At 28.4% G+C, this 27,775-nt stretch overlaps 2 protein-coding genes across 2 annotated transcripts in view; one reads left to right on the forward strand and one right to left on the reverse strand.

Annotated features, from left to right (window-relative positions):
• Positions 1-27,775, reverse strand: part of LOC106684901 (muscle-specific protein 20) — a 52,036-nt gene that overhangs the window by 13,033 nt on the left and 11,228 nt on the right. The window lies entirely within an intron of this gene.
• Positions 1,357-26,470, forward strand: LOC106684900 (myophilin). The gene is made up of 4 exons (XM_014427227.3): positions 1,357-1,507; positions 21,088-21,287; positions 22,081-22,201; positions 24,942-26,470. The coding sequence occupies exons 1-4, from the start codon at positions 1,502-1,504 to the stop codon at positions 25,122-25,124; spliced, it is 510 nt and encodes a 169-aa protein (XP_014282713.1). The 5' UTR covers positions 1,357-1,501; the 3' UTR covers positions 25,125-26,470.

Consider the following 27,775-nt stretch of genomic DNA (forward strand, 5'->3'; position numbering starts at 1 on the left):
GCATGTGGTTCTTTGAATGAGGGTCCCACAGCTTCTACAATGTGAGGGGGGGGGTGACCTGTGCCTCTTCATTGATAAAGAGGAAAAGCAGATAGTTGGACCTGGATAATAACCACTTCATTTTGCACCACTGATTTAAAAACCATCCATTTGTAATTTTTTTTAATAGTTTAATATTTAATACCGAAAAAAATATCGGAAATATTGATTAATTTGATTCCATAAAACGAACATCGAAATGTTTTTATCCATAATTGTTGAGGTCTTTAATAAATATTTTTTCTTGACCTAAATTATGTTCTACGTCGGTGACATATGTGTGCTATCCATTAATTGTTTCCAAAACTCTTGATCCTGTATATTAACCCTTGAAGAATAGTTTCTAAACTGGATATTTGGAATAAATCTCACCAAATCACTTTGAACCTATGACATCCTGCCTTACAGTATCATTTAATAATACTTCACTTATCCCTGTCGAACAGATCTGCTACCAAGGACTATACTTGGACAAACGACAAACTTTGAATCCTCTTAAAAGACTGAAAAGACATGAAATGCCTGTCGATTTCGAGTATTACAGCACTTACTAGACAAACGGTCAAAACTTCCAATTCATTACAAAAGACTGATCTACATGACTGTAATAAGACCAATCTGGATATACGGAGTTGAGCTTTGGGGCTCCACTGAACCTTCGAATTCCTTTCGTATCCAAAATCCTCCATAAAATCTTTAATGATCCCATTTCGTCACAAATAAAATCTTCCACAAGGACTTGAATGTTCTAAGTATTTCCAATTTTGACAGAACCAGATATCAATCCTTCCATGATAGACTCTCTATCCACCCACTTGTTTCTAACCTTGTCTTTTCTTTAATTACTGATAATCCTCCTAGGTAACTGAAAAGAAGATGACTTCAAGACCTATTCTAGAAATGTTATTGGAGTAATGGTAGATTCTTCCAAGACTATCAAACCATTGTAATAGAACGCACATTACATTTAATAGATGTATTTTTTATATAATACAGTTTTTTTTCGGCCAAGACTCCCATTGGAGTCCTATACTGCCTAACCATGGTTGGGGGTCAAAGTTCTTCATTTTGTGGGACCACCACGCAATGAAAAAAGTCGACGTCCCAGGCCGGATTCGAACCGGCACCGCCAATAGACATCAAATTGGTAAGACTGTGTCTTAACCACTGAGCTATGGGCGGCCCATATATAATACAGTTGTAAATTTCAATAAATGAAAAAAAGAATTTATGTTCAATCGTTATTTTCTTATGGATGAAAGAAGTAAACTTGTTTAGAACTTTCTGTTGATCCAGGAATGCCAATAACTCTCGAGAGTTCTGGAACCTCCCGAAGAACCAGATGATGGATAGACTATATTTCGGAAGATACCGCCAGAGATGAATGAAAATAAAATCCGTGGAGTAGGGCGGTCCAGGGTGGGGCCTGCAGTCAACGTAGAGCAGCCCAACTCGCAACACCATGGTCGTGAGTAGCCTCCAATCTCATAGTTTTGTCCAACCATCACAAATATATTTAATCATCCACAACTATCCCTCATATCATTTTAATAATTAATCAATAATTTTCCAATAGACTATATTAATCCTTTGAATCAAGTCATCATTAAAAATGGTTTCAAGCTATATCAGTAGTCAAATATTATTACATTATTAATCCACATGGTTTAAAAATAATTTCAATTAATGAAGAAGAATTAATTTGTATTCCTTTTTTTATCACACATAAAATACGTTTTAGAAAATTTTGCATAAAGGTGTAATATTTGATATAATGAAACATAATGTAATACCTTAATTTTACTCCCAATTTTCCAATTTTTAATTAAATTATAATAAAATACATTTTTTATAAAAATACTTGATTTCATAAATTGTTTTTATTTTTTAAAGCTTTTTATTGAAATAATACACTCTGCCACACTCGAGGGCAATGAGTTTTAGGTTGTACATATGCAATGAATTAGATACAAATAAAACAAAATTAATGAGTTTTACTAAATTGACAATTTAATGAATATTTTCTGAAAAGGTAGAAGTATTCAGTTTAATGATAATTAAATTCAATTATTAATGAAAGTAGTGTATTTTATTATGAAATTTAATTACTGTGTTGTTGTAAAAAAAAATTAAATCTAACAGTAATTATTCTGTTGAATATTACAAAAACTGTTCAGAATAAACTCAAATTGAAAATAATAATATGAATTTATGGTACGATTCATCTATGAACGCTATCTATGTTGCTCAAAAACATGCTTTTCGTAAAATAATTAATAAAATTCACATATTATTTTATCAAAATAATTTGTGAAAATTGAGTAAGAGAGGAAATTCCAAAACCAATTTGTTTATATATTAAATCCAATAAGAGTCGTTAAAGATACCCTTGCATTTTTTGATTGATTGAGATTTAAAAGAAAAAATAAACAAATAAAAATTAGACACTATTCTAACTCCTTTTTTTTATTTTAAACATAAATACTTTTTTATTGCATTGGGAAATAAAGTATATAAGTATACCTAGCTATCTATAATGTTCAGGGAGTCGGTTTATATAAATTTAAATTTTTTAATAGATTTAAATAGATTTGGCTAGAATTTGGAAAAACAAATCGTTTTATGTTACAGAACATGTAAATTTTTTCAAATAATTTACATTTGTAGTGTACATTTTTAATTCAGTGCCACAATAACGTATTTTCAATCTATACCTAATATCACAAGTGTGGATTAAGCTGTCGAAATGAAATATGAATATGTGAATATATAAAATAAAAGATTTTATTAGAAACCTTTTTTTTTTTTAATTCTTCATCTAATGTAAGAAACATAAAATAGTATAAATATGCAATAAAATGTTTATATACTCGTACATTTATACATATAATTAAATCAGTCCACTACTAAAAATAGAATGGAATTACATAAAGTAAAAATTATTATCGTACATTATTTATGCGCTTTAATCTCAGTTACGATTCAATAAAAAAGAGACTTTGTAATATCTAAATTTAGTTAATTCGTTTCAAAACAACTTCGTAGTTTAGATATACAATGCTACAACGATCTATTGTTTATTTTTATTGTTGAAAGTTATTTCTTTTTGTTTGTTAGGTTTGAGTTTAGACTACATAACTTCAATAATTTATTTTGTTTAGACATTTCGATTGTTTTCATACGATCCCATTCGAAATTGGATGTTATTTCATGACAAATTACTTTTATGTTTCGGAATTAATTAATAACAGTATGTTAGAGTAATATTTTATTTTTATTTTATTATTTATATGAAACGAAACTGTGTAAAAATGGTAATATTATTTAGATTTATACTAGTGGATGAATAGGGAAGGAGATGTGGTTGGAGAATTGTTAGAAAGCCAAGATTTGTTTAACTTGAGTTAATAAAAAATAACTTTCATAATTACATAAACTATATTATTGTTAATAAATTTGGATGATTGGTCGAACTTGAATTAGGGCGTGGTCAGGGCTGAAGTCAATAAAAACAACTAAGAAAACACCATCAACTATTTAGTTATGTCCAACGTTTCATCTCACTCCACAGGTCATCATTAGGGCTGTAGCGACTGGTTGAGGATGAATAGCCACGAATGAACATAAAATGAAATGAAGATACTAACGAATATTCTTCCTGCACACCTCTACTAATCACAACAGCCCTGATGCAGACCTGCAGCAAGGGACCAAACTTAACAATTAATGAATATTTGACTCTCTTACTTAATTGTTTTTCTTGTCCACAACCCTGACCATATCCTTCCATGTTAGTATTTTTTATTTTTTCGTTTGATTGTACAGACCATGAAGATCTTTGGCCGCGCAATGTGGTTTTCGTCAAGACATTTATAGCTTGAGGGAACACAAATAGAATAGAATAACCAAATCATGTTACTACGATCCATTGTTTCCTTGGTGCTATGGTAGGGTAACCATACTCTATAATCAGTCAAGATCCATGAGTTATGGTTGTTCAGGACCTGCAAGAACACACCTATATTTCTTAATCCTTAGCAGACCGTCTGTTTTTCGTTCCGTTTTTTTAAATCTCACCGAAAATGACAAAAAAATTGCCTTCCAGGTCTTTTTAGATATTGGAAGAAAGGAGTCGGAATGCAGCAGGTGTGAAAATATGTGCGAATGTATGTAAAAATGTGCCTATTAAAACAACTACGTTTTGGTTCAGACGGTTCAATTCCAGAAGCAACATACTTAAACATGATTCTAGATCAGGTCTTGGTAATATTTCTTAATTACTTGAGTTGGTCAAACAGGACTCATTAGTGACCACTCAAATAATTACCATCCGAAATGTTTCAAATATTATGGGAAGACTAGTTAAAATATATATATATATATGTCCAAAATAACGCTCCGTCCATCTTTTAAGCGTAATCCAAGAAACGCTCTCAGCAATGGAGGTATTTTCTTATACAATCATACTTATCCTCTGGCGTTGCACATCTAAGGTCATTGCCGGTAAATGGTGCATTTTTGTTAGGCCTCCGAAAACAACTAGTATGTCCAAACAGGATTAAGGTTTTTTGTCTCTAAAACTAAGGACTATAACACTAACAAATTCAACTTCTGGTAAAAAGATTGGGTTAACAAATTGATTATGAAGGCCTATATTTTGAAGATTAGATCGAAAAGAATTGTGCAAGGACATCAAAAACAACATTGTATGCTTTTTTTTAAAAACGTCTTTCAAAGAGTATATAGATCGTTTATAATTTTAAAATGAAAATTCTCATTAAAAATTATGCTAATTTTTTAATGAAAAATATTTATTTTATTTATATAGCTGTTCTAACAAAAAAAATATATATATTTTTTTAATTTGACGTATTCCAAAAATCTTACTGCAGTCTGAATTTTTTCTCCATTGGGGTCCTTTTACAGGCTGCCCCAAAGCTAATAGGAAAATTACAGTTTAACTTTAATTTACTATACAGTCCATCGAATAAGTAAAATACAAAATAAAATAAAATTTTTGTTGTCAGATGCGCCAATATTAAAGGAAAGCTGAGATATAATCAAGTACCTCATATGACATCATGCTGAAATAAAAAAAATCAAAGTTTTTTATTTATTGTGTAAATAAATTTTCTTTACCACATCCGTCACCTAGCCATTTACAATAATCCACGCCTTTATTTGTTTCCACACCCAATTACGAATCCTTAGCTGTCAAGAACTGGTAAATCTTCTGTAAATAAATTTCTATGAGCGATGAGTTGTTTGTTATGTTATTTTCATTAGACCATCCATAACAAGAGAAATCAGATTAAGTAATTAAAAGATTTTTATTTCAGGTTGATATTAAACTTTCCCTATAATTTAGAACATGGAGAGCTTCGTTGTATTCATCATGTTCGTCATTAAGATGTTCTAATAAAAGATCATGAGCGGTTTTAGAAACTGAAATAGCGGAGATATCCGAGAGAGCCCGATCTATTCCGATTATGAACACGACTTTATCTTTTATTAAATTGTATTCCAGGCAGGGATAAAATTGATATTCGTTTTTCATCTCAAGATAATTTCAAAGACAAATTTTTAATAATTTTTTACTAAGAAAATTTGTATTTAAACCTTGAGATGAAAAACGAATATCAATTTTATTCCTGTCTAGAATATCCATTTTTCATCTAAGAAAATTTCAAAGACAATTTTTTAGAAATTTCTTACTAAGAAAATTTCTATTTAAATTTTTCTCGAGATGAAAAACAAACATCTATTTTATCCCTATCTGAAATACAATAGTTTAATAAAAGTTAAAGCCGTGAACATAATCGGAATAGATCGGGTTTGTTCGGCTATCTCCGCTTTTTCAGTTTCTTCACTGCCACTTCCATCTCGGTTTTTTTCACATTCAGTTAGTTGTCAAATTAATTGATAGCCCATATTCATGAGTTTTTGTTGCTAAAAAAAATGAGAGTTGGTTAATTATTTAAATTTAAAAAAATTAAAAGTAATTTAGAGGAAGATTTTCAAAATTTTCAAAGTATTTCAAGATAATAATACGTGTCTGATATTAAATAACCTGATTTTACTTTGATTTGCCGATTTTGATCAAAGTCGTTATAGTCGTTTTCCAGAAAATCAAAAGAAATGTGTAAAAATTGATATAAAGTAGCGCTTTCTCTGGATCAATTTCAACGAAAAAGTTTCTGTGACATCTTAGGCGTATACGTGTTCGAAACATATAATGTCAGTTTCGTTTTAAAGCTAGGCTGTTAACATACACATAGACCATTTCGAGAAACTTGGTTGTTTGGACTCACGAAAACTCAAAACATGTATTTGAAACTATCTATCGTCGAATTCGAAGTTTTTCACAAAAAACAATACCTTCTCTTAATATATATAGGTAAATAAAAGTGAAAATACTGTTCAATTTGAATAGGCCACAGTAAATGAGTTCTGAATACCGATTTGAAGGCCTCTATCTTTATATAAAATTTAATTTTAAACTACCCTTATTTCTATATATGATTTTTATGAAATTCTTGGTAGATGTTTACACCCTATAAGGAATTTGACTGTAACTTTATACTACAATTGAACTTGAACTTTATAGTACAAGAGGCAAAAAAAAAAAAAAGGCAGTTACTTCACCCCAATTTTTGATTACTTTAATGAAAACTAGGTATAATTACTAATCACAAATGATGAGTCTGCCAAGTATAGGTAGGGGGATTAAAAAATAGCGGCTGTTTCAAAACGTTAACAAAAAATAATTTTTCATTTGGAGCTCTATATCTTTAATACTACCAACAAAACTGGAAATTCTAAGAGGACAACATTTAAGGAAGGGTAAATTTACTAAAATATGAGCCCTAATAGAGCTATTTACGTTCAAAAGTTCCCGAGATATAGATTTTTAAAATTTCATAACAAATGTAGTGAAAAATCAGTAGTTAGTGAATTTATTTTGAGAAATCTCAGGAACCATACGACATATAGATATCTATCAGAAGTAAAATTAAAGTTAGTTAAATGTACTATAAAGTAGTTTATAGTAGTATGTAGTATTAGTAGGAGTAGTATTTTTTATATTTGACAAAATAAATTTACAAAAGGTTAATTTATATTTTGATAAAATGTTTGATTTTTGAACAATACATCTCTGAAATCATAAACGTATGTCTGCTAGCAATCAAAATAAAAGTAATTTAACTTTCTATAAAGCAGTTTATATCATGTATCTTCGTAAAGGTAGTAGTTTTTATGGTATTCGTTTTTTAATAAAACTTTTGCACATGAAATTTTGTCCGAACTACTGTAAATAAATTTATTTGAGAAAATATGAAAACTACTACTCCTAAAAAATAAAAGTCATATACTACTTTATAATACATCAAACTAGCTTTAATTTGAGTGATTATAGACGTGTGAACATTAAATGGTTTTTGAGATATAGAGTTCTCAAAATAAATTCACTAACTTCTGATTTTTCAGTGCATTTTTTTTTTATGTATTGCTTTTTAAAAAGCTATATCTCGTGAACTACTGAACGTAAATAGCTCTATTAGGGGTCATATTTTAGTACATTTGATCTAATTTAAACAATGTTCTTTTGAGTTTTCTAGTGCTGGTTGTTTTAAAGATATAGAGCTCCAAATGAAAAATTACTTTTTTAAAACTTTTTGAAACAGCCGCCATTTTTAAATCCCATATCTATACTTGCCAGACTTCTCAATTTTGACTAGTAATTATAAATAGTTTTCATAAAAATAATCAGAAATTGGGGTGAAATAACTGCCTTTTTCTCTGGGCTCTTGGACTATTAAGTTTGTAGGCTTTTAAAGTTAGTAGCAGTAGTGTTTTATAAACTTTTAAATACTGTATTTTGGATCAATAAAATAATTACTAATAAAAACTGTACTTTTTTTTAATGTACTTAAAGTAATATATTTCCTTCAATTGTGGATTATCACGGATCCACCATAAACTGACTCGTATTTATCAGTTTGTTGGTATTTGAGCGAGCAGAAGTTGACAATAGTGATCCAATAAGCATATAATACCAATTGTGGGTTAGTTATAATTAATAATGGTGGGGTATATAATACGTAAACTATTTCAAAAAGGTTATTATTTCCCAGTATACCGGCTTTTTTTAAAACCCGTAAAACAACGGGTTTTGCGTGAAAAAAAGTTAACTCCACAGAAGTTTGAGATGTAACGGTCAATCAGCACGACTCGCGCAATCCTTGCCAAACAGTTTTCTTTTCTTTTCATACTTTTGTATAGCGGCCAGAAGTGACAAGCAAATGTTTTAATAGTAACAGTGGGTCAGAGGTAGTAGGTTTCGAAAACGCCCATCTTTGAACTACTCTGAAGTATCTCTTTCGAGAATATTATTTGCGAGTCTTGTCATAGCTGACGCCAACACATGGGCAGATTTTAGAAACACGTAATGGACAGAAATAATTTCGCTATTTCGCAAGTCCCTTCTCCGGAAAACACATTTCTGCTCATCAGCTATTTGTAGAAATTTAGTATGTAATTTAGTTTTTTTTATTTTTTAAACATAAAATATATTTTCAGAACACATTTTTTATTTGACTTTTATGTAAGCTAAAATTGCATATAACTACCAACAAGTCTGATATTAGGAATAAATATTTTTAACATGAAAAAAAATTAAATGTAAATAATTTAATATTATATTATTATGTTTAATACTGTTTCTAAAATAAAATCACTAATTAAAGACATGATTGGATAAAGATGTTATAGTACAAACATATAAATATGAGAAAAATTGAATTTATTCTTATTTTACACCAGAACAGTATATTTTTTAAAATTTCTATCTCATCAAAATTTAAAATTTACAAATCAAACAAGGTGCTGCGCGTACAGGAGTGTATAAAATAATCTTCAAAGCAAAAATCTTTACATGTAATCTTTTCAGCTTCGTGAGACTTTATTCTTTATAATTAATTAATTATTATTCAAGTCTTAAAACTCTATTAGTATTTCTATATTAGTTCAACGTTTCGGCCAATTCGGCCATTCTGAAGGGTGTTTTTAAAAATTAAAGATTTTTTTTTTTAAATAAATTAATTAGTACCCAAGTTAAGTCTCAAAACACTCTTTATTATTTCTTTAAGATCTCGAAGCCATCTTCTTTTCAGGCACCTCGGAGGGTTGTCAGGAATAGAAGAAGAATCGAGGTTAGAAACTGGAGGGTTGTGATGGTTAAGGAGTTTATAATGGAAGGATTGATATCTGTTTCGGACTAGATCGGTTACATATGGAAGATTAAGGTTTTATGGATGAAAGGACTATCATAAACATAAATTTACACCTTGATCCAATAATTTAATGACTTTTTGCGGGCCATTCTACCTATCTCCAGAATTTTAGTCAAGTGCGATGACTCCATCCAGGGAAGTTATGACATGAAAACAATTCTGACAAAAAAAGTCTTTCGTTTCGAACTCGAAATTTGTAACTTCTCATTATTTATAACAATAATTATTGCTAATTTTGTTTATTAAAATATTTGTAAACCTTTACTCAAAGTTTTAAATAGATATTTTAATATTTTGTTTCTTTTTCTCGATAATTTGTTTTTCTACGAGTAGATGTAATATTTATTATGTAGCAAAAAATAATTTATCTTACATGGATATATTTTTGACTGTAAACCGCTGTCTCTACATGTAAGAACATTTGAGGAAGTTGATGAAAAACATTTTTTTTTCTAAAAAGTAAAAATGGACAGCTACCTTAATTTTACAGAAAACCCTTCAATTGTAAACAGGGAAGACATAATTAAATGAATTAAAAACAAAGCATTAGGCCTGTGAAGTACAATTAAATAACTAAGCAGTCAGATAACACATCTCAAATCGACAACCAAAAAAGAAGAATCAACTAGAGACGAGACGTCATTCTAAAATTACTCTTAGCATACTTTTGGGTAATTAATCTAATTAATTTTTTTTAATTGAAATTGAACTCAATGTAGTAATTAAAAATTTGGTTAACTTCTAAGTCTATGTTTTATGAAAATAGAGCTATTATTCTTAACGTTTAATTTGAATCGAGTAATTAGAAGCTCTATAAAATAAATATAAAAATAATTAAATATATAATATTCTATAAAATCAATTTTTCTTTGTTAATATTGAAATGGTAATAATTTTAATCGCATAAAATATTCAATTTATCCTTTGTAATCCATGATTCGTCATATTTTCGTTAAATCATGTTGAAATTCTTTATTTTTGCTAAATTCATATAATGTTGAATAAATTATTCATGTGAAACTGATACATTACATTAGTTATCTATTAATAATCCAATTATATCTAAGTAAGCAAAAAGCGCGTCATTAAAATAAATGAAACAGAAAAAAACAGCAATAAATCATAATTCTAATTCCGTATTGTAGCGGCATTCATGTTGGAATTGTTGGCAAAGAAATTTGTATTCGCGCCGACTGGGACAAATATTTAGGGGCTAAGAAATTTACTGTTTTTTTTTCTTACTAATGACTGTTATTGTATTCCATTTAAAACCCATTTTCAAGTTGAGGATGCACAAAATTGACTTCACTTTGATTTTTAAAACGCTATATTTTTAAATTTTTTATATTTCCCCCTAAATTTAGATTAATTTATTGTTCAAAAATACTGGATTTCCTGTCTATCTATAGTCGCAAAAGTGGACCAATTCAAAATCACATTTTTAAATGCCAAGTTTTTTACGTATTAATTTTTTTTTTCAAATTAGAAATTTCTATTTTTATTTTATGACTAATTATAAATCTCCCCCTCCCCCTTAAGTTATTTATAAGTTATTATTATATAGTTGTATATAATTCTCTTCTTATGCTTCTACCTATTCAATTTCTGATGATCCTAACTGATTTTCTGGTCCCTTGCAATAGTGTCATCAGTTTTCGTATAAGAATAAATTTGAGAGAGGTAAAAAAGAAAAAAAAAATTAAAAGTTTAGTATCCCAAACAACTGTTTAAACTCGGATGGTGGCTAATGGAAACTTGGGCTGTTTGTAGCTGAGGGAGTTAACCGACTGTCTCGTGAATGCGGCGTTGCTGATTCGAATTCGGCCAGATGGTAGGATTTTATTTCTGTGGTGGTCCCACGAAATGAAAACTAGTTGTCTCCCTCCCCCACAATGGTTAGAATAGGTTGGTTAACTATATTTAACCCTCTCCTCCCTCCGTATGTCAGAAGCGACCAAGAAGGAGCTAATAAAAAAAAAAAAATTAAAAAAAGGTTAGTGGATTTAATTATTATACTCGTACTTATTTCCGAAATTGAAGAGTAAGTAGGACCATGAACTATCCTGGTTCTTATCTGTTACACTCTATATATGTATGCATGGAGTAAATCACTAATTGAGATATGACGTGAGATGTGCAATTTTAAACTTAAATACAAAGTCATTCTCAGTAAAAAAAAAAGTATAATTTTTTTTCCAATAATATAAAAAAGTTGGGTTATTAGTAGGCCCTAGGTCGGATCCTTAAAATGCAATCATGCAACAAAAGGCAAATAAGCAATAAAAATTAATTACAGTTCAGGACTAAAGAAAGAAAAAAGCTATAAGAGAAAAAAAATTATCTTTATAATTCATTCTTTATATAGCCAGTTCATATTGTCTTAGCGAACGAGTATGACATGGACATGATTCTCTTGGACCATAAAGACAATGATAAATTACTCTCAGAACTTAGCTTCTGGTGTTTTATACTCCACTGGAATAATCTAAGCTGGTATTGCTGCATTGTCGATGAACTCGAAATTCTGAGAACAATCTTCCTCACAAAGAACTCAGAACTCAAACCAAATTTCTAAGCCAGTCAAATGAAAAAGTTAAAAAAAAAAACTATTTTAATTCGTGAAATAGAAACGTGGGCGTGGTTTTTTAAAAAGAAATAAAGCAAATGTTGGAACCATGCCAGTCCAGTTTATAGAAAAAATAAAAGTAAAAGGGATTTATTTTTATATAGTTATTTATATGATTTCCCTCAACTGAACCGAGCCCTTTGATGGAGAGTCATAAATAAAATTAAACCTAATGACTTTTTCTCTGTAATATTTACAATGTCTAAAATGATTAATGTGACAGCAACTGCCATGAGAATTATTATTAGCTTAATATGGACTAGTTAAAACATACATCGCTTTGCAACATTTAGGACTTTAATTTACTTTATTAATTTATTTTAACATTCAAACAACGTTTCGGGCTGTCAGTCCGTTATTCAGTTCATTGTTTTACTATAATAAAAATAATGCATAATCGAGAGTTTTGAGTATTTAAAAATACTCTATACAGAAGTACAAATAAACAAGTTAAAATCTAGTGGCAAACCTTAGGGTTATAGCTTTTAAATTTATATAATTTGTTTTTTTACCACTTCTGGAAAAATTAGCCTTTTCAATACTTCTTCAATTCATTTTATCCTCCCTACAACGTTTTAGCAATTTGCCCATTATCCAGTTCATTTTTCATCAATAATAAAAATAATGCTCAATCAACTTTTTTTTTAAATATACATGGAATCTAAAATAGACAAGAAATTGGAATAATCAGCATTAAATTTTATATTAACCCACCAAAAACTTTTCTAATAAAGTGATATATATTAGTTAAACTAGTTTGAAAAAATGAAATTAATTTTAATTTATTTATTTGCATTACGATGTATATTAAAAAAAAAAAATTGATTGAGCATTATTTTTATTTTAGATGAAAAATGAACTAGATAATTAGGAAATAGCCCGAAACGTACGGAGGTCAGAATAAATGAAAGAAACGGTGAAAGAGCTAATTTTCCAGAAATGGTAAAAAAAATAAAAATAATATAAAATCAGATTATCTATAGTTAAAAACATTTTCATAGCAGTTTTAAAGCTATATTTAAAAACTATAACCCTAAGGATTACCACTCTTTTTTTCTTTTGTGTCAACCACACAAAACCATAATAAGATTTGATCATTTTAAAACCAAGAAAGAGAGAAAAACTTTATTTAAAAAAAATTGTGTTACTAAATACACAGTATACTTTGAAATCTAATTGTTTTTTTTTTTAATCTTACAAAATATAGGCATAGTCAAGTAAATGGTACATAATAATATTATATGACTTTTTTTTTATCACTTTGGTACTTTTATTTTATTATTTTCTTCTTATACTTTATTTTTTTCTATTAATCACTTTTTTTCATATTTTCTCTTCCAACCCAATAAATATTTCCTCTTTTTCCTCCCCTAATAAATAGAACAAAACTAAAATAAAAAATACAAATAATAAACAAGTAATATATATGTAATATAATTATAAAAACAAAAATTATTAATTGAAATAAGAAAATAACGTGATCAGCTAATCTTCATCATCAAGATTGTATTTTTCCATCATTTTCGTTTGGAAGACAGATAAAAAGTAATTTAATTGTATAAAATGTCGTGAATAAAATGGTGATAGAGAAAAAAATACAGATTTCAAAAGGCATATTACTTTTATATGGACTTAATTACAGACAAAGTTGCAACCCTCTAGTTCAATTTGGAGGGGCTGTGTTGGTGAGCTACAATTTAAAACATGAAGTTATTACAAAATTTTTGCTGAAAATAAACCCTATCATTATGGTATTGAGCTGTCTAGAAAAAAACTCTACATCACGAATTCCAGCTTCTTTATTGAAAAGGGCCCGTTGGCCGCTGCCATTCTTCCCATAGATGCACTTTCACCGCGCCAAAAACAAATAAAATTTAGAAGGAACAATGTAGTTTCATAGTTGCAAGGAATGAAATGCAGTGACTGAAGCAGCCATGTTTGGATAGATAAATATCGAATGAAAAATCTTAAGCCATTTATTTTTTCCTATTCACTAAAACAAGACTGGCTGGAAGTGAGCCAAGAGCGTCAGTATTTTGATATCTTGATGTTTTACCACTTTCGAGTTCATCGCTCCAACATTTGAATGATATTAGAATTCTTCCCTTCATATCTCCTCTATCATATTTCTTTTATCTTAATCATCTTCTCTGGAAGGCTCAAAGCATTCTGGACCGATGCCATCAAGTCGTTAGCAAAAAAAAAAGAAAAAAAATGAAAAAGAAAAATTATCCTAGATGGTTTTAGAGTTAGGCTGGCTGGGCACTTAAGCAGATAATTAGTAGCTCCGTGTTCGGAAAATTAATCTTTCTTGATTATATTCTAAAATTATGGAATTTTCCTACAAAAAAATGTAACATATATTTGATAGGATGTACAAATAAAATATAAACAAATTATTCACAAATATATTTGGGGGTGCTTCAACACTGCTTTGTGATTTATACACAAACTAGATATAATGACAGGCAATGTGTTAGAAAGCATATGGTGCACTCACAGAAGTCAAGTTACGATTGTTTATAGCTTCAGCGGCTGTTCAAATCATGGGCCAAAAACAACGGGTTAGATGCCAATTTCATATAAAGTGCATCTGTTTTTCCAGGAATAAAATTTTCCCAAACCTAAATACATTTTTTTTTTCTCTCGTATAGACATTGTTAAGAAGTTTCTTTGAGAATGATAGAATTTTGAGTAATTTAAAAAACCGTTTAGGCATTGTTCCTGTGGTATGTAATAATAATAACAACATCTTGCCTAATTGAAAAATCACTAATGAGCTGAAGAAACAATCAAAAAAATATCTAAAAATTTAAAAAATGAGTGCTAAATCTAAAAATTAAAAAAACAGAAATCATAATTTGCACAAAACAGTCTACACTTCTTTCGGCAATAGTTTTAAATTATACCGTTATTCTACAAGCGTATTAATTTAAAATTAGAAAAAAAGTATAGAAAAAAAATACAAAATTTTTCCATATTTAAATTCAAAAGCAAAACTATCTCCAAAAAAATAAATTGATACTCCACAAATCAGTACTAAGAGCTATTATAACATGGCCCAATCTTTTATGGAGATTCACTAATATAACTAACTTAAGAGAACTATAAATATTTCAAAACAAATGCCTGAGACTAATTTGCAATTTTTAAGACTGACAACGAACTCATCACTTTACGTTTCAAACGTGACCATTCACACCGACCTACGCATTCTTACTGCAACGGACCACATTCGTATGACTTACAAACATAACACACTACATGAAAATTTCAATAAATTTATACGACAGATGCAACTCATGACATCCCTGACTCGGCGTGGTTGAAGAGGAGTTGGATGCGGGACTGGGTGCTGTCTCCCTCATGCCAACTCATGCCATGCCTGAATAGTACAACTCATTTGCTGGTTTCAAACTATATTTACATGTGTAAATAAAAAAAATATGAAGATTAAAAAAAAAATACCTAAGAATTGTAAACAACTATTCATAATGCACAAAAATAACCAAGATGCAATCAGAATTAGATATGGACACAGTGAAAGAATAAACGCACACATATTAATAACTGAAATAGGAAATTATACAAAAAAAAAAAGACACGTTGGTATAAACATACGAGAACTAAAAATAAACTGCCTTAAAAATCATCGATAATGTATTTTATTTCAAAACTGTTTTATTTTTACTTTTATTCACTATGTTTATTTTTTTTTCAAAATGTAAAACATAGTTGATAAGTATTAAATAGCAAAGAAAAATGAATTGTATAAGAGTATAGCCTAAAAAAAAAAAATTAATAATTATTGAAAATACTGGCATTTATGAAATAAAAACTTGTACAATGTAATGTAAGTTTTATTTTATGGTGGTTGGGTTTTAGATTTACAAAAGGGTAAATTATAAATGTTATGTTCGTGTACTTAAAATCTATATATAGTAACGATTTTGATAATGATATATAATTTATATCGGTACTTATTTTTTCGGATATCCCTATAACCCTGGTGATGGAGAAAAAAAAACCCGAAACGTGGGTTCTATATTAAAAAAAATTACATAATTTATAAGCAAGCAATAATTAATAATTTTTTTTAAATAATAAAAACATCACTTTAACGAAAATCAAATTGTTTATTTATACATAGAAACCGAGCCAACCTCATAAATTATTTTTTTATTTAAATAGTTTAAAAATACAATAATGACATGTACAGTCATTTATTTTACGATAATTTTCTTAAATCGACTTTAATATCTACTGAATAACGATGTAAAAATATTACATCACATTTTTAACATGTAATACTTATAAATAACAGATAAGTACAGAACTGTCAAAAACCTTGTGAAAACCGAAAAACTTCTTTTCACTTTCCATCATCCCCCATAATAATTTTATGAGTTTTCCAGATATTATTTACTAATAATGTTACGGAATCGAACGAATTTCAAAAGTAGGCTTCCATAGTTTGTAAAATTCATTTTAAAAATGTCCTTGAAATATGTGTGTATATTTAAAAAACCCATAGAGAATCAAAAATAATAATGAACAGTTATTTTTATTTACAAGTAAAATAGCAAAAACGATAGAATTTATTTAGACCCTGGTTCTGACTTATGTTTTCCTAAATGAGGGCTAAAAGAAATTAAATAATAGAAATATTCTTTAGAGAACAAAAAAGAAAAAATAGCGAATTCGGTAAAACAAAAAAAAATATATATCAAGATCGTTAGTCATAATTATTACTATATATAGATTTTAAGTACCAACGTAATATTTACAATTTACGCTTTCCCAAATCTAAAAAGGATACCATACTTCAAGACTGTGATGTCCCTCAGATTTGCATAGTTAAGACCCAATAAGGCGTACTGCATTGCCCCGTTGATAATACAAATACTTCCTTAGTGCAATGAAACATTATTTGACCATAGTATATAAAAAGTTATAATTATTAAGTCGATTTCTGTCAACGTTTAATTAAATTATTTCATTTTTTTGTATAGAGAAATCGACGTTTTCTTGAGAGATTCATAATGCTGAAAATTTATATTAAAATACATTTTCTTACTTGAATTTTTGTTATTACTGGTTATTATATATTTTTTAAATGTTTTTATTGATATCAGAAAAAGATAACCTACAAATATTTGATTTTTGATAATTTTACTATTGGTGCCTAGCGTGAGGCATGTAATAACAAGGAACATTGCCAAAAGCTTACTTTATTTTTTCATGTAATTAATCTATAATTTTTTCATCATCCTGTTCTGCCTTCAGGTCAAAAATTAAATTATAATTGTGCTTAATTCAGTTATTCTTGTCTTAGAAGTTTCGAAAAATAAGTATTATTGTGACCTGAAGTCAGGAAAGGATGATAAACAAAAAAAAATGTAAAATAGTGAAACGAATTTTTAAAAATTTAATCGATTATGATTTGATTATGATACGACAATGTCCATGATCTTTACGTCGATTCAAAAAAGACGTGCGATTCAACAAACAGCTACAGCCTGTAGAACATTTTGGTTGAGCAGAGATATCATATCCGAAACATTTAATAAAATTCGAATCAGTGGATAGAGATATAAGAGGAACACCCTTCCCAAAATTCGTAGAGAAATTCAAATATGTGATATCTAGAGTAACAGATAGGAAAGGAATTCAAGAGGATATAAGGCAAAAATAAATCTCTGAAGTAAAATTACTTGATTCAAAATCTGAAAGTAAACATTTAAAAACCATTAGTCTTCCATTCTTTATGGATGTGGCCGCTTACTTTGTTAGAAGAACAATTAAAGGGTTTTGAGAATAAATTATAAAATTTAATATTTGTCGTAAAGAATGATGAGCCCCACGAGGAATTTAGGAGGCTAAGAAACGCGGAAATACGGAGCACGCACTATCCTCTATAATCGAACTGACAGTACCGCGGCGGTTAGCATGTTAAGTTATGAGGAGAAATAATAAATGAATCTCTAAAAAGTTAATTTTGTAAGGGTCCGAAGGTAACTTTGTATAATTGGATTTCAAAGGTGATAGCTGATAAGAAATTGTACTATCAGCTGAGATTAGTGGTACCGGCATCGAACCTAATGGTTAGCTAAATATATACACACATGAACGCAACGCATTACTTTAAGACAATGCTACTATGTTATTAGGTATAAGACAACATATAGATACTGCTTGGCCCATCGCATTTATTTATAGTTTTGATAGCCCGACACTTGAAACCACTCCATCAAGCTTTTTATAAACAGCTGAAAAGAGCGATAAATCAATGCCTTTGTTACTAGAAGAAGATAGGGGTTATCCAAGAGGTCAGGATATCTCCCATGAGGGTAAATTAGGGTAACTATTCCTGGGCCGCGGGATATTTCGGGCGGTGTGGGTGCGGCTCTGCCAAAATCCCGGGGAATACCGACTGTTCGGGCGCCAACTCTGAAATATAACCAACCACCATCGAGTAGCGTTGCGATTCACCGGCTCTCTCATTAATGTCTTCTCCAACGTAATTTCTATTTTGGTATAACTACTACCATCTATCGCCTACTTTCAGGCACCTGTTCGGGACGTTCTAATCGTATCTATAGGTCCTATAATATACTTCAGAGAGATAAGAAGAGAATAAGCTGGTGCTGAAATGCATTAAAAATGAACTGCAGTTGATTTAACGAAAATGATTATCTACAATTTAGACGTTAAAATAGGTTTGTTTATTTGGCGTTCAGTTACTTTATGGACACCAACTGTGGCAAGAAATAGCTTTACTAACTATTTCTACCTAAAGTGAGAAAATCAATGTTAATTTTGTTGGGTTGAACAGTTCTCAACCTCTCCACCCATTACTAACACCATTGTCTTTACCACACACCCTTATTATTCTTTTTCCAATTATATCGTTCATCTAACGTTAAACATTTTAAAAAACATAGAACAAAATAATGAATATAACAAAGACAAAAAAAGATGAAAACATTTTTTTAAAAAAAGGGAAAACACTATTAAGTAGAAGCTTAAAGTAACTAAAAACATTCTTCCCAAAATGGCTTTGAAACTTTTACTGTCCTATGAATAGTAATTGAGAAAGGAAGAAGATATTTTCCTAAAAATAAAAAATAGACATATTTCCCAAAGGAAGTTAATGGAGACAAGATGCAGAAGACACACAGGAAAAAGACAATGTAAATGTAATAAAACCATCCTAAGGATAAACCAAGAATATCTTTTAGACTAAGGTTTTCTCAATGAAAATTTCTCTTTATGTTTTCTACTTGTCTTGTTTTACTTCCAGAAGAACCACATTTAAACAACAATTGACAATATTATCACGAATTACATTATTCTATTAATTATAATTAATATTAAATTATATCCCAAAATTTAAATGAAAATTACTAAAAACTTTTACAAATTCTATTATCAAATCTAAGAAGGACCAAATATTCTTAAAAATTTCAGAATGATACCCTTATATTTATTTTATACACCACCCAGTTTTTATTTTTAGTATGACCTCACAAATATATCTAATAAATTTATAAAAATTGAATTTTTATTCGAGACTTTAATTATTATATCAAATTAAATAATTAGCATGATAAATTCATAATTTATGAATTAACTTTGTTTTAATTCTATTAACTTTACTTGGCCCCATTGGATCAACTTAAAAATAAAGTAAATTTTATATTCAGGGATTATCTACCTCTTTCAACATTATAATTATAAATAATTAATAGATTACAGATTAACAATTAATTTATCAAAAAAAAAAAAAATGAGGCCTAGACCTTTTTAAAAGTGGATCACTAGCCATTGTGATCATAGCAAAAGTTTGGTAACGGATTTGTTATACCATGTTTCCACTTCCTCAATCAAGACTAAAATCCATGAAATTAGATTAGTTTCAGTTCAAAACTTGTTACTAAAATAAGGAGAGACAAATTCTGTGTTTAAGTAAATTGTAAACATTTCATGATTAAATTTAATTTTCAAGCTATTATGAAAAATTTCTGAATGAAAATGTAATAAAAGAATTGAGATGAACATTTAGACATTGATTAAAATTAAACATTTCATATTGGTTCCTTCTAGGCAAAACATTTTCTCTTTGATTTTTAATCTTCTCTAAACAATCTTAAGCTTTGAATTCTCGGATCTAAACTCTTAACTAATTTAGATTGGAATAGAGAAAATTTTAGGCAAAGCTAAAATTAGCTACAAGCATCTAAACAAGTGACTTTAAAATCTAAACTCTTTTTTAATAGCGTGACGTCAATTGAGTTCTATTAATACAAAGCTAGAAAATTCTTCAATCTGATATGCATAGGAAAACTTATATTTCCTTTACTGTATTTAAAAATATTTACTTGTATCAGCTATATACAAATTTTTAACAATAATTGTGCAATGTACCTTAACAATTTAGGTTTGCCAGATTAATTTTCATAATTTGGCACAGTTCAGAAGTTAAATTAAAATAGTTTTCACAGCCAAGATATTCTTCATCTTTATGCAGTGGCAAAATGCATTAACTAATTGATACACTTTGAGAGTTTTTTTGACTATTTCAATAGCAAAAACGAACAAAGAAATAGTATTTCCTGAACACATGCCAAAAATTTGAAGTTTTTTTGGCAGATACTGTGGCTGTCTTTCAACATAAATGACTTCTTCCATTTGAAACAGCAAGAGAAATGCATACAATTACTTCAACGATTTTAATACGATTATTTTGGAGATGAATTGTTCCATTGAAAAAAAAAAAATTAAAGTCGAAAAGTATATCATAACATGTATCTAGTTGTATCAACTAGTCATAATACAAAATAGCTGAAATGTTATTACTGATATATTTAAATTTAAAGAATAAAATGTTAATATTATTGAACATGGTTGGAGGAGCAGTTGCTGAAACAGTAATGAACAGACATAAGAAGAACTCATTGAATTTAGTGAAACTTATTTGTGTTTATTACTATAACACTGACTGCACTCTTGACCATCTCCTTATGTTGAATCTATGTTCAACAATCAACACATTATAATGAAATCTTTAAAACAGTTTTTGATTATTAACATAGAAGAAAAGGTAATATAGTATAATTTACGTTTCAGGGAAGAAATAAGGAACAAGAGCAGGAAGTCATCCAATGGATTTCTGATGTCATCGGTGAAAAACTACCAAACCAGCAATATGAGGACATCTTAAAGGATGGCGTTGTGCTATGTAACCTCATCAATAAAATTGCTCCAGGTTCAGTGAAAAAGATTCAAACCAAAGGAACTAATTTTCAGCTTATGGAAAACATTCAAAGGTATTTTATCATTTATGCATAAATTAAAATATAAAATTTATTATTTTATGATAATATAAGTCACGGTAATTAGCACATATGAAAGTGTTGTGTATACACACCAAAATGTAAAAACGTTGTTCCCCTTTACATATGATTATATTCTATCAGATGTTTATGTATAGAATTAATTTTCAACATTTCCCGAATTAAGAAATGTTCTAATTAAGGATAATGATAATATTCTTCATAAATTTACTTGAAAACTTATCTGCATAAACTATTTATTTTAAAAATAAAAAATTTTGGAATTATTTATGATATTTGTTTGAAATTCTGCAATGAATGGGCTTGATAACCTCCTGATATTACAAGGGCTAAAATTTCAGACATCAATTTGAAACTAATCCTAGGACTGTTGTTATATTGATTTATTTTATTATAAATAATTCTTCATCTACTTATTTTATAGTCCAAATCTTAGGCTTGTAACTTTATATTATTATATTGATTTATGTATTTGTTTACATATTTGTAATCTTTTTATTTATTATTAGTTTTTTGTTTTTTTCAAATTCATTTTGTGAGTACAATTTTTATCATTTACATTTTTTTTCATTCTTCTTTTTTTGTGTATATGGTATGAATGAATAACTAGAATGCTAATATTTATTATCTCATTTTATTATGAATATATTATATATATACTAATCTTATTATAACATTGTGGTAATTTTTATTACTTTTCAATAACAACAATTTACAATTTAAAAAAAGTTACTAAAATTTAATAATTTAGCTTTTTTATTTTCAGATTCCAAGCAGCGATAAAAAAATATGGTGTACCAGAAGAAGAAATTTTCCAAACAGCAGATCTTTTTGAAAAACGAAACATACCTCAAGTCACACTTTGCCTGTATGCACTTGGTAGAATAGTAAGTTCATATTCCTTTATATATTTATATTTAATTCTTTTGCAAGCATTGGGCATCAATGAGTGTTTCTCATTTGTTACAACCACCAATAATATTCCTTGTTGCCATGATTTGCATCCAAGCCTAACTCCTTCTTTGTGGACTTGCACCACTTCTCTCAGGGTCTACATTTTCTTCCTTTCCTCTCTTAGAGGATTTCTATTTATAGTACCATCTGGTTTCCTTAGAGTGTCCTACCCATTTGTTTTTCCACTTCCTTACTTCCAAACAGATCCGAAACTGGTTGGTGGCATTCCATAGTTTTTCATATGTTTCTGTTAAACATTGTTTATTTTACAAATTGAAAAGCTCTCTCTTAAAAACGTTATAATCTACATTTTGTCAGATTTTCCATTGATAAGAAAAAAAAATCTTACCTTTGATCAAATTAACATATTTTCAATTTTGGCTTCCTTAAGAATTGAGAACTGATTCATTGCTACCACTTATTGAATTAGATCAGAAAGAATTATTTAAACTGAAAACTGGTTTTGTAAAATTTTGTAGTTAAAACCTTTTTATAGGGGGCCCTTTAATAATAACTAAAAACAATAATGTTGTTCAATTAAAATAATTAATGAAATTTATTTTAATATTAGATATTTCAGTTAAATAATTTTATAAAATATTGGAAGTATTATGTTCCACATGAACAATGGTTTTATCTTGTGCAGAAAATTTCTCATTATGCACATTGAGAAAGGTCTTTGGAAGAAGAATCCTTATTTCGGTGTTTTGCTTAAATGGTAGTTTTTCTACAGAGTGATTTCGGTTTTCTTCTGTCTCACAACATGGTACAATCGTGTCAGAGGACCACACCTGGTCTCGAGACCAAGTTAAGCAACAGACTATTGACCCCAAATCAACAACTTACGCAATTTTTTCCATTAATTTGTCTTTCCAAGAGGTCATGCTGGTCTACTCTTCTTTGATGGTACTACAATTCATGAAGACTCAAGCCCTGCTGTGGTCAGAGCCATTTCGTTGTTATCTCTGTATTTTGCTACTGCTCTTCAATTATTTAAGCATTTTCTTGTGATTTGATGCATCACACAATCCTCCCAACACAGGCTAGGCCCAACTTTTCTATGCCCAAAACTTTTTTTCTAAATAACCATTTCAGTCATGCAACATGCCTTGCCCATCTTAGACATTCAGTCTTAATTATCATTATAATTTCATGTTCAGTATAAAAATTAAAAACCCCTGTTTTTATTTCTCAATAAACATACACCTTTCTTACACATAGATCCAATGATTCTTTCCAAAATCTTTCTTTCAACTCTCGATAGAGATGAGTTCAAAGTCTTAACCAGTATTAAGCACACCGAGGAATATGTTGGAACAGGTCTGATTAGGGTCTTATATTTTCATTTCTTGGTTCATATTAGATTATTACCGACAATAATTGGTACCTTTATTGGTCTTTGCAATTAACAATAACTCTTTTCTGATACCATATGAACTAGTATTCTAGTTGGTCTATCAATTGATGAGAGAAATACGTTTGTTTCATATCAAATAATCTGGTACTTAATCATTAATGTAGCTTGAAATGGTGATATGATTTTGTTATTTATGGTTTCCAATCATTTATTGCTAGATACTGTAGAGGATAATCCAGATTCTTAAACATTTAAACTTATGCCTCTATATTTAACCACCAATATTACAGGGAACTGTTTGGCAGAAATTACTTGTAGGAGAGAAATGGTAGGAAAAAATATTTTAAATTTATTTTTCTCTTTATTTATAATTAATCCTTTATTGTTAGCTTCAATGGAACATTTAGAATGCTATAAAATTATGTATTTAGAAGGAATATTGGGTTCGTACCTAAGGATTGAAGTAATTACATCGCAATGGTTTTATAAGTCCACATTAAAGATATTAGGGTAAATTATAAACAAATCCCTATCAATTCTTATGGACTCAATGGAGAAAAGTGATTAGGCAGTGATTACTGCAATTATCTTTATTGAACCTTTAAGTTTGAAAAGTCTTGTAATTATCACATAGTAAATTATTATTATTTCAATCAAGTTAAAGACTACTGATTAAATAGGAGTGATTTTTGTTTAGTAAAATAAAATTTATTAAAAATATGATTTACACTTTTTTAATTTTAAGTTTGAAATGATTTTACTATGAAGTAATTTTAAAAAATCCTGTAACAGATAACTTAGCAGGCTTTACTTTAGCACCTTTTTTAGTGAAAAATTAAAATAAATATTATATTTTAACCATCATTAATTAAAATGTTTTTGAAACCAAGTGATTAAGTTCCATCGATTCATATTTCAATAATTAATTTTTTAAAAAAATTGTTTTTAATGTGGTTCTAAATTTTTCCAACTATTTTCAATTTTCATAATCGCAACAAACATTTTAATACATTAAATTACTCAATTTTTATATGAAATCATAATTACCTAGTAATCAAATTATAGTAAACAAGCAAATACTAGATTTATATTTTATTCAGTGAGGTAGAGTTTTTCAATTAATTATAAACCAGATATTAAAAGGGAAATTACAAACAATGATATGATTAAATATATTACACTAGACTCTTGTTACAATACAAGTTCGGATATAACACAAGACGAAATAATACATCTATTTTAAATTACTCAAAAAAATTTCAAAGATTATTATTGGTTTTTATATTTGAATGTTCAAAATTTATTTGAATTTTTAGACCCAGAAGCATCCTGAATATACCGGCCCAAGACTTGGTCCTAAAATGGCCGAAGAGCACAAAAGAGAATTTACTGAAGATCAACTGAGAGCAAGCGAAGCACACCTGAGTCTTCAGATGGGATACAACAAAGGCGCGACCCAGTCCGGCCATGGTGGTTTTGGTAACACCAGGCATATGTAATTGATACATATAAATCTAATCAACTATTTTTATATTTCATTAATGCCAATAATTATTACTCCATATTCTAAGCTTTCAGTTTTTAATAAAATTTAGTCTTCTGCTTCATATGATAAAATGTTTATTTATTTATTTATTTATTCTTTTAATTCTGAAATGAGCATTTAAAATTGTCGTATTTATTACAGAATAATAAAATGCTTGCAAAAAAGCTTGTCCCAAAGAATTTACTGATATTAGCATTTCAAATTAGAACTAACTTCTGACACATAATACCCAATAATTTCTTACATACAATCTTTCTTAGAAAACAAAGCTCAAAAGTAAATTTTAAAAAAAAATTGTTCACTTCAAAATAAAAGTGATACAAATTCCTGGTACAACTATAAATCCAAATGTTTTAATTCATTGAACAAACTTCTTACTATGTGTTAAGGATGACAGCGGAATAAATAACAAAATTGGATAAATTTCATTTATCTTGAGAATTAAAGAACTCTTTCAAAATTGGTTATCATAATTCTACATTTTCAAGCTTTACTCAAATAAAATTTTAAAAAACATAACATAAGTACTCAAGAAAAAAACATAAAAACAGAAAATTGTCTCCGGTAAATATAGTAAGGTATAGTAAATAGAAATTATATGTACTTATAAGTATAAGTACCTGTTTAAATTAATTTTAAATAAATAAAAATTTAGTCTATTATGATATGCTGAAATCATAGAACCCTTAAATATTTCTGCAAATAACTTTTGAATTATAATATCAATAAAAATTTATAATATTTTCAACAGATTAATTTAAATGCTTATTTCAGACATTGATCTATAATCTATAAGGAAATATGAAAATATATACTTGGTATAAAAATACGCTTTTTAGTTTAAGTTTACAATAATAAGATGATAACATTTATTAGAAGGGAGTTTAATTTTATCCTAATATTTTTGTTAAATATTATAACATAAAATTCAAGTTATATTTTGGCATTATAAGAACAAAAAATAAAGAAAACTATTAATGATTCCAATATATTAACATAGAAAAACACATACAATTAGATACATCACTCAACACTTGTTTACAACATAACACTATCACCTAACAATACTACCCAAGAAGATACACAAAAACTTTACATTAGCAATGTTTAATTTACTCTATTTAGGTCACTGTTCTAGTTTTATAATTCAAACGTTTATATATTGCATATTGCATTTATGATTTGTATATTTGTGTTTGCTAACTTATTATTTTATGTTGTTAGTTAGATATATGTAAAATTTTAAATTCTGCTAATGCATACATTCAGCTTAATTATAGTAAAATTATTTTGAAGTAATCTTCTTATATTTATTCCTGAGCAATCCTTTTAGATATTATAAATTATAGTATAAATAATGATGAACATAAGGTATGTGATATTCATATTCATTTAATTAACAAATTAAATATTCGTTTAAACAAAATATCCCTTTTACTTGCTCTTTGAGTATAAAATGGTGTTTAAAAAAGATATATACAATATAGAATATTAGACTAATCATTTTTGTGTTTAGCTAAGCTGAGCACACAAAAGGAGCACACTAAAAATGTTTAATACTTAATTTGATAGAACATGAAGGGAGCAGGGTAGCTTAGTGAGCAAAATACTATATAACTATTTTCTGCGCCTGTTCGAATTCAGCTGCGGCATATAATTATTTATTCTGTTGCTGTAGCCATGAGTAAAGTGAGAAAAAACGGGGGCAGTTCAGCATGATCATTAACAAATCACCTCTTCACATAACAATTGTTCAAGAAACAGTATTTGCTTACAAAGTATTGAACCCAAGGGTCAGGGCCCTTCATGGGGTGTAATGGTGCAGGTTAAACTAAAATGAAAGTTTTAAAATATATAAAATTTATTTGTACATAAATTTAAAATTTGTAGTTTTGAATTACAAGATAATTGTAAAATTATAAAATGAAAACTGGCATTGTGAGTAGATCGACTGACCTATATGTGTATTATTTTATTTCAAATTATAAAAAAAAAGTTTAATAACAATTATATTGGATATTATCAGAAGATTCCCATACAAAGCCTTAAGCATCTCAAATTGCATTAAATAATTAACCAATCTATGTTTTTCTCTAATTCAGACACCCTTAGAAATAAAAACAAAAGATCACATAAATACAGATCAACCACATCATCAGTCTACATCACTTCAAAACAGTTCAATATTTACTGAAAGAAAAGAGTTGCATAAATAACTAAGCTGAATATAATGTCTCAATTTCATAATTTTGCTCTGCATATGTTCAATACATACTATTACATGCCTGTTATATGTTGAACTGTTTGAGAGTTATTTACTGTATTGGTTAAACCTTTTTGTACTGATGTGGGATGTGGTATCTCTGGTTAGGACTTACATGATATTATGTTTTTAGTTCTGATGATCCCTGTAACTCATAGGTCTAACATATGATTTACATAATTTACTAACATCGGAAGCTTTGTTTTAGAAACTTGAAGTATTATCCTACAAAATGATTTTTAAACATTTTCTTTTAATAGTGTGGAATAAAATTAGTTGAGTATGAGTCAGGGAATCCACACACATTGGAAGTAGAGGTCCTGGTTCTCTGAAAACTGGTG

The sequence above is a fragment of the Halyomorpha halys genome, unplaced genomic scaffold (assembly GCF_000696795.3).
Source record: "Halyomorpha halys isolate HHAL.00 unplaced genomic scaffold, Hhal_1.1 Scaffold627.1, whole genome shotgun sequence".
Taxonomy (NCBI): Eukaryota; Metazoa; Arthropoda; class Insecta; order Hemiptera; family Pentatomidae; genus Halyomorpha; species Halyomorpha halys.

Coding starts and splice junctions, on each gene's coding strand:
- LOC106684900 (XM_014427227.3), top strand. Junction 21,288..22,080: donor CTTATGGAAAACATTCAAAG/GTATTTTATCAT, acceptor TTTTATTTTCAG/ATTCCAAGCAGCGATAAAAA. Junction 22,202..24,941: donor TGTATGCACTTGGTAGAATA/GTAAGTTCATAT, acceptor TTGAATTTTTAG/ACCCAGAAGCATCCTGAATA.